General features: G+C 37.2%; 2 protein-coding genes across 5 annotated transcripts; both read left to right on the forward strand.

Moving 5' to 3' along the window:
* Positions 1-733: 733 nt before the first annotated feature.
* Positions 734-2,291, forward strand: LOC117957445 (protein PET100 homolog, mitochondrial). The gene is made up of 4 exons (XM_034893183.1): positions 734-888; positions 1,089-1,175; positions 1,298-1,330; positions 1,526-2,291. The coding sequence occupies exons 1-4, from the start codon at positions 862-864 to the stop codon at positions 1,613-1,615; spliced, it is 237 nt and encodes a 78-aa protein (XP_034749074.1). The 5' UTR covers positions 734-861; the 3' UTR covers positions 1,616-2,291.
* A 521-nt stretch (positions 2,292-2,812) lies between these two features.
* Positions 2,813-13,943, forward strand: stxbp2 (syntaxin binding protein 2). Of its 4 annotated transcripts, none has more exons than XM_034893147.1 (19): positions 2,813-2,911; positions 5,724-5,773; positions 5,855-5,936; positions 6,492-6,568; positions 6,647-6,722; positions 6,987-7,090; positions 7,520-7,668; positions 7,752-7,836; positions 8,409-8,539; positions 8,650-8,757; positions 8,865-8,922; positions 9,028-9,093; positions 9,491-9,571; positions 11,251-11,392; positions 11,562-11,668; positions 11,751-11,849; positions 11,936-12,021; positions 13,243-13,403; positions 13,504-13,943. In XM_034893147.1, the coding sequence occupies exons 1-19, from the start codon at positions 2,875-2,877 to the stop codon at positions 13,581-13,583; spliced, it is 1,779 nt and encodes a 592-aa protein (XP_034749038.1). In that variant the 5' UTR covers positions 2,813-2,874; the 3' UTR covers positions 13,584-13,943. The 4 variants fall into 4 exon arrangements, with proteins under 4 accessions (XP_034749038.1, XP_034749039.1, XP_034749037.1 ...); XM_034893148.1 differs by having other exon boundaries at positions 13,246-13,403; XM_034893150.1 differs by having other exon boundaries at positions 2,848-2,915.
* The last annotated feature ends 1,246 nt before the right edge of the window (positions 13,944-15,189 follow it).

The following is a 15,189-nucleotide window of genomic DNA, read 5'->3' on the forward strand; positions in this document are numbered from 1 at the left end:
CGTCTGGTAAATATCTGTGCACCAGGCAAAAAACATTAATGGCAAAAAAATGGCAAAAACATTTATTAACGCCGAGAGGACATTTGGGCACAATGGTACAATGGGAAAATATAACTGAAAGTTTAAATAATATGCACCCAAAAGTAACCATTTGCCTTAAGAAGCGGTGTCTTCTCTTCTCTATTTTTGATTAGATCATAGAAATCCCAAGGTAGATGGGAGTAAAGAAAACAAGCATTTGTTGAACACAAATGCATTCAAAAAAGTTGGAAGATACACTAAAATGTATTTGTCTATGTCATATTTGAAAGATAAGGTTACGATCAATCCACTCACCACACTGAAATGCTTGTAGTTGGTTGTTGTTGTTGTTGTTGTTGTTGTTGTTTTAAATGTTTTATTCCACTAATGGTCAGTAGAAGGGGATCATCCACTGTTGGGCTTTTTTGCATGTAATTATTGCAAGTTTTACCTAAAACGCATAGAGAATGGTGTCTGGATAACGTTTACAGTGCCCCTCTGTGGACAACTTTTGTCAAAATTGCTTTAATCAAACAGACTCTCAGCTCTAAAAAGTAAGCTTCAGATTTTGAGATCTCAAAATGTTATTTTATCAAAGGGAAAAAAAAAATACAGGAATAGCCCAGAATGCCAAACGTGTGCCTATTTTGAACATAGATAGTTATAGATTTTCATCTGGGTAAATTAACTGTCTTTGGGTAAAATGTTTTTATGGCAACCCAAACGCATGCGTCGTGGCTTTCATGTGATTGGACCTCCCAGAAACCCGGAAGTAGCGTGAAGGTCTTTGGTAATGGTCGGAGTTGGTTTCAATGTAGTGGGCCCGGTATCGATGTGAAAATGGGTGTTAAAATAGAGGTGTTTAGAGTAAGTAGCTAATATTTTAAAACCAATTCCGTTGAAACATAATACTTATTGGTTTTAAGAATTACAAATGCACAAATGGGCCCAGGTTTCGTGGCTCGATTTAGCTAACGTTAGTCATTATTATTATTAGGCTAAGCGTGGTAATAATGTAAAAATGTTCCACTATCACTCACTAGCTGGTCTATTTATTTTTTGAGCAGATGATGTTATATCTGTCCTTTCCCGTGACCATGTTCTGGATCTCAAACCAGGCGGAGTATTTTGAAGAGTACATAGTAAAGAGAAAGGTAAGTCGTGTTCTTTTCATTTACATTTTTATCATAATAATCATTTCACAAAGTGAGGCTTATTGCTGTTCTTGTAACACAAATGTTTCTCTCTCTGTGCTACGATGGCATCTTTCATCCAGAGGGAGATCTTCCCCCCTGACGAGGGACTGCATGTAAGTGTAATACACAGAGCTTGTTGTTTTTTTTATCAAGTTGGATGTTTTATATATATTCACTTTTAATAATTGGGCTATTAATTAACACTGCAAATAATTGTTGAAGTTATAAAACTGTTTATTATTTATTCATTTTGTTCAGAACTACTGCTGTACAGCACAGTGTGATGACTATGTTCTATGTATTTTCAGAGGAAAGAGTTGGAGGACTTTAAAGAGCGAATGCGTGTACGTAAGGAGCAGCGAATATTAAAAGAGATTTCCATGGAGTCTGAGAATTGATGAGAATTTGTAAATTCCCAGCTCCACCGATGGCGAATCATCTGGCAATGTTAAAAACAAACTGGTCGGACTGGAGTAAGAGGACAAATAGGAAAGAAGTTAACACATCCCAAAGGTTTTATGGGTGTTTCCCAGAGATTGATTGTGCCTAATATGCATTTTTAAATGTACATGTGTGATTTTCTGTGTGCTTTGAAGGCCTCATGCATCAGTTGAGTTGCTGTGATTGTCATAAACTAATTGAGTTATATCTCCAGGTGGATCTTATGTCTATTAAATGCATTCACCCCCTTGGATTTTTTTCTTTGTTTAGTGTTTTATAACATTGTATCAACGTGGATGTAATTAGGCATGTTTGATATTGATAACAAAAAGAGACCTTAATACCATTAAGGATTCACTCCTTCATATCAATACTTATCAGAGGCACATGTGTTAGCAATGTCTACCTAAAGCTTATGTAATAAAGTCTGGGTATCTTTAGATTTATATTCTGGGTTGCCTTATTGGAAACTCAAATTTCCCTTAAGTCACAATTCCCTTACAGACTGCAGCATGTTTTCTTTTGTGGTTTATCTGTAATTGGCTGCATTCATTGTTAATTTAAAGCAACTGCGATGATTATTTTCAGTTGTGTGAAACTATGACATTAAAGAATGGTTTTTCTGCTTCTTAATCTTGTGAAAGCCTAATTTCATCAACTGTGTTGGTATAAAAAAGTAGATGGGGTGGGGAAAACTTACACTAGTCACTGATTATGTACACTTATTGTTGACATGTCATTTTACTGCTGTTTTTCATTAAAGGCAAGTCATTGTTGGTTTTGTTTCACCTATGGTAACAGAAGTCTTGATTTGCCAAGTGGATGCGATTGTGTTTGGATATTAAGGTGTACAGATGTCTCAAAAATGTACTACAATAACTAAAGGCTGATCGCTTACTGATTGTGATTTCCCCCACAACCCCTTAATGCTTGTACCATCCATATATATTATTAAAAAAAAAAAATATATATATATATATATTTTAGATATAGATATATCTTCGATGTTTTTTTCGATCAACATTTGGCTGGTTACAACACAAAAATGTGAAAGATGTGTTTGTTGAGGCAACAGTAGTATCAGACTATGGGGGGCACTATATGACAGTCAAAAACTGTGTGCTAGGACTTCTTTAACTGTCTATGGCTAGGTCCATACAGGCTTTGCAACAACAAGGAAGTGACCGACGAGAGAAGCCAGCAGACTGCTGTCAAGATGGCACCGAGTGGGCTGAAAGCGGTAGTAGGAGAAAGTAAGTTATGCACTCGTTGTATCGTTTTCTGCTTACAGAAGTTTATCACAACTAACACAAAAATAAATTGGTAGTTAATTCGAATGTATCTCGTACGAGCTCGATAAATTGACGTTAGACCTAACGCTAACGTCATAACACACTGCTGGGACGTTTGTTCACCAAAGGTTTCTTCCTGTTTCAGTCTCAATCAAAATGCTAATATTACCTGAGGAAATAATGCTTTTCGCAAAACCAAGCCATTGATAACAATTGGTATTGTTGTGTTGATAACCGCATTTGCTGAGGGGAAATTAAGATTTGTTGGGATATTTGGCGGATGTAAAACGCGGCATCAGTGACTAAAATGTTACGACAGTCCTTAGGCTATCGTTAGCTAGCTAATGTTAACCTGAAAGGAAGTCCGATTAACTTTTCTATCGAGAGACTAAATCAGCAGGAACATTCATGCTGTGAATAATTAAATATCAATAAAATCTCAATTGTTCATACAAGAAGTTTTTAAACTAACTGATAATACTTATAATAATTTTTACTCAGGTGTGTTTTTTGCTAACAATTGTTTATATTATGGATGCATTCACAGTATTTGTTAAAGTTAAGTGTAGGCTAATAATGATCAATTAATACATTGTGTATTCACAAATCTCTACAAAGACAAATAGCGTTATGTGATGTTATTGGTTATTATATAACTATTGTATACTTTTTTTCTTATGTGCCACATTTTAAGGATGGTAATCAAGTGGTTCATTGTTCTAAACAATTTATGATGTTATAGGTACATTTATTTTAACACTGGTAATGTTAAAACCTTTTCACTAATGTCAAGGGTTAGGAGTGTAAAGTTAATAGGCAAACACCTTTTACACAGAATTGCTGAAATCTTTGTTATTTGTTTATTTGACAGTGACAATGCACAGATTCTTAGCAACATTGGAGCTAGCTATAAGCTCATTTTTATAGTCGCTGGGCAGTAGGGTGTGTAGCCTACTGGTGTCTTGATCTTGCCTAGGATTCTGAAATTAGACCAACAATGACTAGTTATTTAGTTATGTACATTTTTAGAATACTCTCCTTTTTTCATTGTCACTAATTTAAATAACTCATGTTTGGAGGGCTGGGCTTTGGAAAGCTTTAAAAGCTGTTAGAAAGGTGGCATGTTGACAGGTTCTTATGCGCTTGATCTAATGCTTGAAAAATATTGTTGTCTACGCACATTGAGTTAAAGCTTGGGAGAGTTCAGGCCCTCTCCCCTGTCACTATAATGCCAAATAAAATATGTCTTTGTAAGTAATCAACTTAGAGCAGTGACAGAGTAAAATTGTAATACAGCATTCTGTTACAGGCATCAGGGAAATTATGCATGCAGATATTTTGGAACATATTAAATATTAACAATTATGTTGGCTAAGATTTAGATTGCAAAAATAGCTGGAAGGATGTCTGCTTTAAGGTGGAAATCCCCAGCTACTAACCCTAACCCATCTTTTCCAGTTCCCTCTATGAAAATAGATTGGGCATGGCAAGATTATGCTTTTTTCAGTGATTAATTTTCAACTTGGTCCGGGCAGACAGCTCTGTGTTGATGAATTTATGTTGGTACAAGCTAGATATAGGTATGGCCTCCTATCTCAACACTCCTGACCCAAAAACAAATTATAGTCTAACCAGCTTCCACTAAAAATTCAGAAACCCCACCAACACCTGATATTTTGGAAGCAATTCATAAAATTGCAATTACAATGATCATTAACAGAAGGTCTAGAGCTATTTTTTTTTCATCTTTATAATTAACTGCTGAATTAAACTTGTGCCAGCCAATTATCATGACAAGTAGCAAGTCAATTGATGTTGTAATAAGACTTCTAATAATCATTCATATGTCTTAGGGAGTCACTGCCGTGTTTCTAATGAGGTTAATCAAGGAAGTTCATGATATCACATCAATGTAGTTCTTCATTTTCATGTCTCTTGCCACGCTGTCCTTCTGTGCTCTATTAAAGAGAGGAAACTGTTTTGCAGAGGTGATAAACCACCCAGATCTTGTTAAGTAGATGGTGCCCTGAACAATAGCAACACTTAATATACATAGTATTTGTATTCTAACAGGTTTTGCTGTGTGGAATAGTGCCGCCGCTCCTTTACATTTAAGGTTGATGTTTTATTTCAAGGCGTTTTAGACAAGATAGCCTACCTACCAGTAGTACCATACCTCAACTGTTGCGCCTATGATGTCGCTGGAACAACAATGCTTTTGTCTGAGTCTCATACACTTTAATCTAAACAATATAACACCCAGCCGACTGAGTTAGTAAATACAAGTGCTATGGTTGGTTTCAAGAAAGTTTGTTGTTTCATTTCAGTGAAGCCTTGCATGTATTCTTTTACTCTTTAGCTTCTGGTGTGCAATAGATTGAATGCCACTCTGTCTTACTTGATTAAGAGGAATAAAAAAAAAAAGGTGAATGAGTGCTGTAACAAAAATCGGCCTGGTGTCGATCACCTTCTGAGTCTTCTCTTGCACGACTCAAACAAGTTTTAAATGTACACGTTCCACCAAAACAAGTTCCTTTCCCGAGGCCATTTTTCAAAGGCATGGCTGCTGAGTTTGGCGCTTAGCGCCGCCGAGGACGATTGTGATTGGCTTAAAGAAATGTCAATAATCAAGACCACGTTTTTTTCCTATCTCAGTATGCTGTGTGGACTAGCCAGACCCTCCTTCACAGCAATAGGTCTGGCAGTGCAAGACTACCAAATTACTGACCGTTTTCTGTAATCATATATGATTTATTTGTCCTCTTTTCTACAGAAATCCTCAATGGGGTTATCAAGAGTGTGAAGAAGGATGGAGAATGGAAGGTAACAGTTGACCAATGAGAATAAAAATCCCCTGATTTTGTCACTAGATTTATAACCCCTTTTTATCTTGGGTTACTTCAGGTTCTTATCGTGGATCACATGAGCATGCGAATTCTGTCCTCTTGCTGCAAGATGTCTGATATTTTGGCAGAGGGGGTTACCAGTAAGTATTCAGATAACTAATGGTCTTTTATTCTAAGGATTAGTTGTATATATGAGGGATCACACTTTAAAGAACTAACAGATATAAGTAGTTTTTTTTTTTTTTCAAGTGTTGCTTAACTTTTGCCAACCTCTTTAAACTGTCATCATAGAGAAATTGGGTGATATTTACATTTGTACTGGACACATGCAAAATGCTCATCTTGTTTCCTATATGTAATGTGGATGGTCGTAATCTTTCTTAAGTTGAAAATGTCCATTAATGGTCCCTGATTGATTTGATATTAATGAAAAAGATGCAGTCCATACAAAGCCACTTCATTTGCATAATATCAATAAAAGAATTCTTAAGTTGGCCCTCAAATGTGAAAGTGTTTTCACCTGCCATACACAAAATGTGTGTGCCCTTCCCAGAGTTCCACACACACTTGTAATTCATGCCAGCATTCACTGATTTTGACCTTGTAGCTTGTATATTATATAACGGTATTTCAACTGACACGACATGTCAGATTGTTTAGATTAAAGTAAAAATGTTCTGTTTTCTCCTTTTCAGTTGTGGAGGACATCAATAAACGTAGGGAGCCCATCTCTAGTTTGGAGGCCATTTATTTAATTTCACCTGTGGAGAAGGTTAGCTTTTGTCTATTCCTCAGTTCCGTCATTGTGAATTTTCTTAATCTCTTAACCAAAATTTGTTTTAATTCACAGTCAGTCCGTGCTCTTATTAACGACTTCAAAGATGCTGCCTTGACTTACAAAGCAGCACACATCTTCTTCACTGATAGTAAGTGTGTGTGTGTGTGTGTGTGTGTGTGTGTGTGTGTGTGTGTGTGTGTGTGTGTGTGTGTGTGTGTGTGTGTGTGTGTGTGTGTGTGTGTGTGTGTGTGTGTGTGTGTGTGTGTGTGTGTGTGTGTGTGTGTGTGTGTGTGTGTGTGTGTGTGTGTGTGCGTGTGCGTGTGTGTGTGCGCGTGTGCATGTGAGAATATATTGAATAATAACATTAAGCTATTGCCTTTTCTAATTTATTTATTAATGTTTGCTTCTATAGCTTGTCCAGATGGTCTCTTTGCCGAGATTGGTAGATCCAGAGTTGCCAAGGTCGTCAAGACTTTAAAAGAAATCAACGTTGCTTTCCTGCCTTATGAGGCTCAGGTAGGGAATTATCTCCCTTTCCCTAAATTTTTTAGGCTACCAATTCTTATTCACTTTTATTTTTATGGTGCTTTGGTTACCAATAACTCCTGAGAACAAGATCTGGCTAGCTGCTAAATGCTCCACTTAACAGTGCGTCACTCATTTCGTCTGTGTTTTGCGTGGTACTGGGCAGGTAACATACAGTGGGTTTATCTAATATGCCTGATATGGCTGGAAACAAGGTTGATGAGAAAGGTAAGAGTGAAACCATAAAGTTTGAGTTTGAGCTGAAATATGCTCAAAATGGTCCCCTAGAGCTGTGGGTATATTACTATAAGCAATACATTTCACATTTTACACATTCATTTTTCCTTTGTTGATGTAGGTGTGAATAGTTCAAGTTGATTGTTAAACTGAGGCAAACGTTAATACCTCTCACCCCTGCAGGTATTCTCACTGGATGATCCCACCTCCATGTACTCCTTCTACAGTTCTAAGCCACATAAAGATAAAAACAAAATGATGGAAAATTTGGCGGAGCAGATTGCAACCCTGTGTGACACACTTAAGGAGTACCCTGCAATCCGTTACCGCAAGTATGAAAGCCTTGCATAAAGCACACTGAAATTAGTTTTCCACTGAATTTGTTGATTCATTTGTATACCTCTCTGTTTCTAAGGGGACCAGAGGTTAATGCTAAACTGGCTATGGAGGTCAACCAACGCCTTAATGCTCATAAAGCTGACAACCCAAGCATGGGAGAGGTTAGGAATTACTTAGACCACCACCCACAACCTTTCTTATGTGCTCTACAGTATCACTGCAATTCTTGTATCTGGAATTCTTATTCTGCTTTTTTTCTGCTAAACCAACCTTTCCATATAAGAGAATACACTTCCTTCGGGATTCTGCAACTCTTCACAGTTGGTGAACGTTTCTGTGGTTTCTAGGTTTTATTTTCTGTTGATTACGCCTGCTGGACCTTTCCTTTTGCCCTTCTTTTCTGTCTTTCTTAGCTGACATATCCTTGCTCCTGAGATGGGTCTTAACAGGCATGTATTACTGTTTTCTTTTTGCCCCCATAGATCTGAAGTGCAATATGCTGTCTAAACTTTCTCTTTTATTATTTTTATTGTACTTCACAAATTTGCTAAGGCACTGCCTCATGCTGCATGACAGTGATATTAAACTTGTATTGTTAACAGTTTACAGTTTACTGCATGACGGATTCACAAAAAGATAGTAAAGGGCCTTATATTTCATGCAAACTGTAGACTAGATCCTAATTTATTATGCATCTGTATTATATAATATCCCTTTTGCTGATTGTTTTTAGGGTGCAGATAAGGCGAGATCCCAGCTACTGATTGTTGATCGGGGTTTTGATCCCATCTCACCTATTCTGCATGAGTTGACCTTCCAAGCAATGGCCTACGACTTGCTAGATATCAAACAAGACATCTATACGTGAGTGAATACCTGGGCTGCTGTTCATTCTCTTTGCCAGCTCAGTGTGCTGTTTTGGACATACCATTAATCTATAGTTAATTGCGATGTACTTGTTTTATTTTTTGAAGTTATCAGACAACCGGCATTGGAAATTCGAATGACAGAGAAGTATTATTGGACGAAGATGACGAGCTCTGGGTTCAGCTCAGACATATGCACATTGCTGATGTCACTAAGTAATTCTGACACAACTAGATGAGAATATAACTCATGCCATCATTATAACTAATTAAATGCACTCCTGCACAAGGTGGCTAATCATTTTCAAAACCCATTGTTGCAGGAAAGTGACAGAGCTTCTTCGCACTTTTTGTGAGAGCAAGAGAATGTGCACAGACAATGTGAGTGTTCATGTACAGTTCAGTCATTATTACAGAAGTCTTAGATAGAAGATGAAAAAAACTTATGTTCTAATACTATTTTGGTAAAAATGTTTTGCATTTCAGGCCAACTTAAAAGATCTCTCTCAGATGTTAAAGAAGATGCCACAGTATCAAAAGGAGCTGAGCATGGTGAGGATGGAGAAAAGCCAACTCTTCATCATCATCATCATTTTATTTATTTAATATTGTCACAAAGCCAGTACACTCTGAACTGTTCAAGAAGGAGTATACACAACAGTTAATTTTCCCTTAATTGGTATTTGATCATATTTTATTAGGAGACAGTACTGACAGTAAATTTGACAGTTTAAAGAAGTCTAAATTTAAAAAAAGCGCCCACATTCTAGTTCATTTGCCCATACATTGACTGTCAGTTATGACAAGAATTTCTGTAGTTGCTCCAGAAAGTTTCTTTCAGTCTTGCCTGTGGTTTGAAAATATGTTTTATTGTTTTTATATATCATATGATGGTTTGGTTATAAATACAAATTAATTGAATGTCATTATTATGCATTTTCATTCACAGTACTCTACTCACTTGCACCTAGCCGAAGCTTGTATGAAGAAATTTAAGGGCTCTCTTGAGAAGCTTTGTGAAGTGGAACAGGTCAGTACTCTTGTGGGGTGTACAACTGAAAAAAATATTTTTGACCATATCATTGACATTTTGACTCAGCACAGTTATGACACAAACAGCTCAGATAGATTTAAAAAATAATTGCATTTTTGTAATTACAGCTATACTGTGACGGTCCAGTTTATTACAACTACAGTTTTATGGCAAGACTGTGAGTGAAGCTATAGTTGTCCTGTACTTGTATAGCTGTAAGTATAAATAGAAACATGATAATGGCCTCTTGATCCCTAAAGAGAAAGAGACCCATAGAGCAGCATTCCATTCAATAGTCTTGGTATTTGTCTGCTCATGCATAGTTGCTAAAATAATCTTAGTTTGGAGTTTTGGTTGTTGTTTTGTTTATATTACAGGATAGCGACTATATGTCCCATTGCGTTAGTCAGTAACGGTAAGTATCATAGAGGGAATGTCCGTCTGTCCCACTCACTTAACCCACTCAGTGTCCTTTTGTGTGATGGCATCTTTATTTATAACTCCACTTGTCTTATGATATTTAATGGAGAATCGTTATAGTACATAAGAAGCTTTGGACCGGACATCAGCATCCATATATCTACAGAAATGCAGGAGAAGCTGTTACGTCAGTACTGAGTGTAAAGGCATTAAATAACCCATTTGTTCTACTTGGTGATGTAGAAATCCTTCCATCAACATGAGCCTGGTATAATTCCACGGTCCAGACCAGTGCAAAGCCGCTAGGTGTTGTGTGTATGAGCTAGATGTGGTTTGTCAACATGACAGGATGTATCTGATTACATTTCTATCCCTTATCAGATAATGCACACAGGAAATGATAAGCATGCATGGTCGTGGCATTATGAGATACAAGTGTTAATGGGGCCTTTCTTGTATGAATGAATTACTCAAATGCACTAATGGACTGTCAGCATGTCTGAAATCTGCCTCTTTAATCCAATGAGCATGTTTTGGCTCAAAGATGGACCGTGTGATCTAACAGCCACAGCGCTCTATCAGCTGTCATTTGTTTTAGTTTTCTACACTGTTTGGGCAACCGAATACAGGCGTGTGTGTAACATTACAAACAGAACAGTGTGCTGTATGTGTATGTGCTCTTGTAGCCACTGTCTAATTTTAGTTGCTCATAAAAAGTTTTGTTGTTGATAGACCCCAACAAAGCGTAGTCCAAATTCATCATAAAGCTTAACAAGAGTTTTAAGGGAGATCACACAGTGCCCAGGATAGCATTAAAGGGATATACCAAAGCTAGATGTAAGTATAAAAGCCAAGTTAAGGGGCCAATATCTGTCATTATTTTTTACGTAGTTAATGGCGTACAAATGCAACTCTGCAGGCTTACTGTGAATCTAGGACAGTTTCTTACATTACAAATAGTTTTTTCTTCTGTTCAGTGAAAGAATTTGTAAGTATTCTGAGATTATTATATGGAGCAGTTAACAGCAGACGTAATTCCAGCAAAAACCTTTTTAAGAAGTTTAATGAAAGCTCAGCGCAATAGTTCTAATGCATCTAAAAATCCAAGTGTTGCCATGAAAGAAAAAATTTAGAATAAGGTTGAAATGAAAGTCGTCATCCTGTGTCAGCTGCCCCAGGAATTGTCTATCAGCTGACTTAAGTTGTAATTGAGATTCCAGTTGAAGTTAATAGTTAACCATGAGTGTCTTCCACAGGACCTGGCAATGGGAGCAAATGCAGAAGGGGAACCTCTAAAGGATGCCATGAAGAGCATTGTTCCTGTTCTCCTGAACAATGAAATTGGGGCCTATGAGAAAATCCGCATCATACTGCTGTACATATTCCACAAGAAAAAAGGTGCTTTTTTAAACTAATATAACATTAAAACCAACATTTTTGTTCTGCACAAAAACATAATTAAAGGGTTAACATGACCAGAAGCGTGTTTGTGTTGACTAGCAGATAAACTATTGTTATCATTGCCTTCACCATTTAAAAAAAAAAAAAAATCTGGTTATCCATGTAGGCATCGGGGAGGAGAACCTTGCCAAGCTCATCCAGCATGCAAACATACAAGCCGACAGCAACATCATCACCAATCTGCAGAACCTGGGCTGTAACATTATCGCTGGGGTAAATTTCTTAATTGCATTGTGTCCAATTTCAAATATAATTTCTCCTCAGTATTTGTTACATACTTTATGTTGTTTTTTAGGGCCGCAATGCAGAGCAAACTCTGCCTGAACGGAGGGAACGCACAGAGAGCACGTACCAGCTCTCTAGATGGGCACCCATAATCAAAGATGTCATGGAGGTAATAAAGCCAAAATTTGGTTTCTGATCTTACTGGCACACCTGCTCAGTTTTCTAATTGTTACACAATGTGTTTCTGTATTGCAGAATGCCATCGAGGACAAACTGGACAGAAAGCAGTGGCCATTCATCTCTGATCCTGCTCCCATCAACACAACTCAGACTGCAGTCAGGTGGGTGCTTGGTACAGAAATAAATTGTATGTAACTGTAATAAAGTAACACTATGCAGTTCAAAGTTGATAAAGGAACTGCACATTGGTACTTTAGTACAGTGCATGATGTATAACAAAATGATTAGTTGATGAGTAATAATACAAAAGATTTTGAAAACATGACGCCTAGAAAAGAAATTCTGGGTGCCCCCCCCCCCTTTTCCAAAGTGATATAACTTTTTAAAAAATCATAGTTTTGCTATTTTTTTAAAGCAACACAAATATTAATTGGAGTTGCAGACAGATTAATGCTGTCAAATAAAAGCTTTTATCCATTATACTGAGTTGGAACCCAGCGTTTGACAAAGTGAGTTGAAAAGGTGAAGTTAAGCCAGTTTTGCTTTTCATTGCTGTTATGACCATGGGGCTTATACAAACCACTCCCATGGACCTGGGTTGACTCATAAGCTGCATAATGCACAATGCTGGTCCCCTTTAAGCAAAGTGCAGAATTAAAACTGAATAGTCATTAATATTAACCCTAGGCTAAAAAAAAGGCTCTCTTAAAAGGGCTGGCTATTAAAAATCGCACATGGCAGTTGGAAATAAAGTCTTAATTTGACCGCTTTTGTAACATTATGGAACTGATTGGCAGAGATAGTAAGCAAAGCATCACAAAATAATATCAATGCAGTCTAAACTAAAATTGTGTTAAATCAGCAGAGCCGTGCATTGACTAAAGGGCCGTCCACACAAAGAAGATAACTGTAATGATAACCATAAATATATAGTTTCTAAAATTGTTGTAACTCCAATGGATGGTGCACTACAACTATATTGACAGTGGCGAACAATATAGTTGGGATCACTTTTAGAGAAACCCGTACAGCCTATCAAAATTCATCTGAATTTACCACACGATCCTGCAGATGATACTGCAGAGAGATGTGTTTCTCGTGTGTGTGTGTGTGTGTGTGTGTGTGTGTGTGTGTGTGTGTGTGTGTGTGTGTGTGTGTGTGTGTGTGTGTGTGTGTGTGTGTGTGTGTGTGTGTGTGTGTGTGTGTGTGTGTGTGTGTGTGTGTGTGTGTGTGTGTGTGTGTGTGTGTGTGTGTGTGTGTGTGTGTGTGTGTGTGTGTGTGTGTGTGTGTGTGTGTGTGTGTCCACCCGTCCGATTATTGATGAATCATTCAATGTACTGAAACTGACTTATTGCTCAATTATTGTTTTAATTATTTTACAGCAGTGCACGTTTTGGACACTGGCACAAAAATAAATCTCCAACAGAATATCGCTCTGGCCCTCGTCTGATTATATTTGTGATTGGTGGGGTGTCACAGTCGGAGATGCGCTCTGCCTATGAAGTCACTCGAGCCACTGATGGAAAATGGGAAGTGCTGATTGGTAAGGAATCCATGTTGAATCCATGTTTTGTCCCCAGAAAAATGCAGCATTCAAGAGGTTTTGCATCTTTTCATGAAAAATATCACATTTTCCTTGACAGGGTCTTCTCACATCTTGACTCCAACCAGCTTCCTTAATGACCTGAAGAGTCTGGACCAAGTTCCTAATCCTGATAGTTAGACCCTGAACGGAGAAGAACACACAGCATTAAGGGTTTAGTCTTTCATTTAAGATGATTGGGTGCTGATCTTCTGTCGCATCCTCTCCGACGTCTAAAGTGATGCATGAGGAGAAATCTTAGATGTAGCCGTGGATGAAAATGTTTGTGATTCTTCATTTTATTTTAGAATAGAATTGGGTTCTGTGTACTGCTGTGATTAAAATGATATTAAATATTTAATTAGACATTAATATTTTGATTATTTTACTATTGCCATTGAAATTCTTATTTTTGCTACTTCATTATATGTGATGTTTCCCTAATTTTGTTTTCAAACAATTGCATCTTTCCCACAAAACTGGATTATGTCACACCAAAAATCTTATCAATTCTAATGTAGATGTATATAAGTCAGTAGAAGTATGTATTGTATATTCCTTTAGGTTAATTGTGAAATACCTTCTTTTTTCTCTAGGTACATTTCTTTTCCTTGTCTGGGTAATTTAATTTTAGACAAAATGTCTTAACTGCTGAAATCTTGCACATCTATCATAAACGTTAATATATTGATTGAAGCATGTATGGTGGGTGTTTTGTTTCTTTGATGTTAAAGATAATTAATAAAGAAACATGATAGTCACTTCACTTTAAATTGTCTTTTCTGCATTGTGTTCCAGAGGACGTTCAATCAGCAAAAAAATTGTTTTAAATGTGTTGAAATAATCTCAATTTACTGTCCACTTATTAAGAGCTTTATCACGCATGGTGATCCCAAATTTAAAAATAAACTTCCATGCTCAGAATTGTTTGTTGTGGATCTTTTGACTTTGGTATTTTATTCAACCACCATCTTTCTCTAAAATATGTCAGCCAATAAGTTCTGTTTGTCATCAGTTTTACAGAAAACCTACTTGCCCAATTTCCATGAAACTTGGTGGCAGGGTGCAGCGTGAGCTAAGGAAAAACTTGTTAACAATCTGAGCCAGAGATGATCATTCATGCTCGTATCTCATCCCAATTCTCTTCTCACCTGCCTCAGCAAGTTGTCCCTTGACTGTCCTCAACTGGTTCAGAATGCTGTTGACCAGGTCCAGCATTACAGCTTGCATCACTCCCATCTAATCCTCTTCACTCTGGCTTCCTATCAAGTTCAGGATTAATTTTAAGATTATTGTCTTGACATATAGAGCCTTGCATGGTCAGGCACCTGTTTACACCTCTGACCTGCTCCATCCTTAAATTATCAGTAGGTCATTTAGGGTTCTGACCAGGGCTTACTGGTTGTCCCTTGTGCTTGATTAAAATTAAAAGGTGACCGTGCCTTTAAAGTGATGGCTCCGACCCTTTTGTCACACATTCTGTGGTCTCTGTTGACGCTTTTACAAAGCAGCTTAAGACTCACTTATTTCAATTGGCCTTTGTCTAATGTTTGTAATTTTGTTTGTTTTTAAGTTTGATTGACTTTTTTTCCTTCAATTTCCTTGCCTTTTGTTTAATGCTTTGCCTTTTTAAAACAATTGTACTCTTGTGAAGCACTCTGAGACTGTTCTGTAAAAGGTCTTACATTAAATAAACTCATTACATTTGGAGTGGATTCAAATCAAAGGGCAGGTACACAAATTATTT

Source organism: Etheostoma cragini, chromosome 15 (genome assembly GCF_013103735.1).
Source record: "Etheostoma cragini isolate CJK2018 chromosome 15, CSU_Ecrag_1.0, whole genome shotgun sequence".
Classification (NCBI taxonomy): domain Eukaryota; kingdom Metazoa; phylum Chordata; class Actinopteri; order Perciformes; family Percidae; genus Etheostoma; species Etheostoma cragini.

Coding starts and splice junctions, on each gene's coding strand:
- LOC117957445 (XM_034893183.1), top strand. CDS start 862: ATGGGTGTTAAAATAGAGGTGTTTAGA. Junction 1,176..1,297: donor AGTACATAGTAAAGAGAAAG/GTAAGTCGTGTT, acceptor TCTTTCATCCAG/AGGGAGATCTTCCCCCCTGA. Junction 1,331..1,525: donor CCCCTGACGAGGGACTGCAT/GTAAGTGTAATA, acceptor ATGTATTTTCAG/AGGAAAGAGTTGGAGGACTT.
- stxbp2 (XM_034893146.1), top strand. CDS start 2,875: ATGGCACCGAGTGGGCTGAAAGCGGTAGTAGGAGAAA. Junction 5,937..6,491: donor TTTGGCAGAGGGGGTTACCA/GTAAGTATTCAG, acceptor TCTCCTTTTCAG/TTGTGGAGGACATCAATAAA. Junction 8,540..8,649: donor ATCAAACAAGACATCTATAC/GTGAGTGAATAC, acceptor TATTTTTTGAAG/TTATCAGACAACCGGCATTG.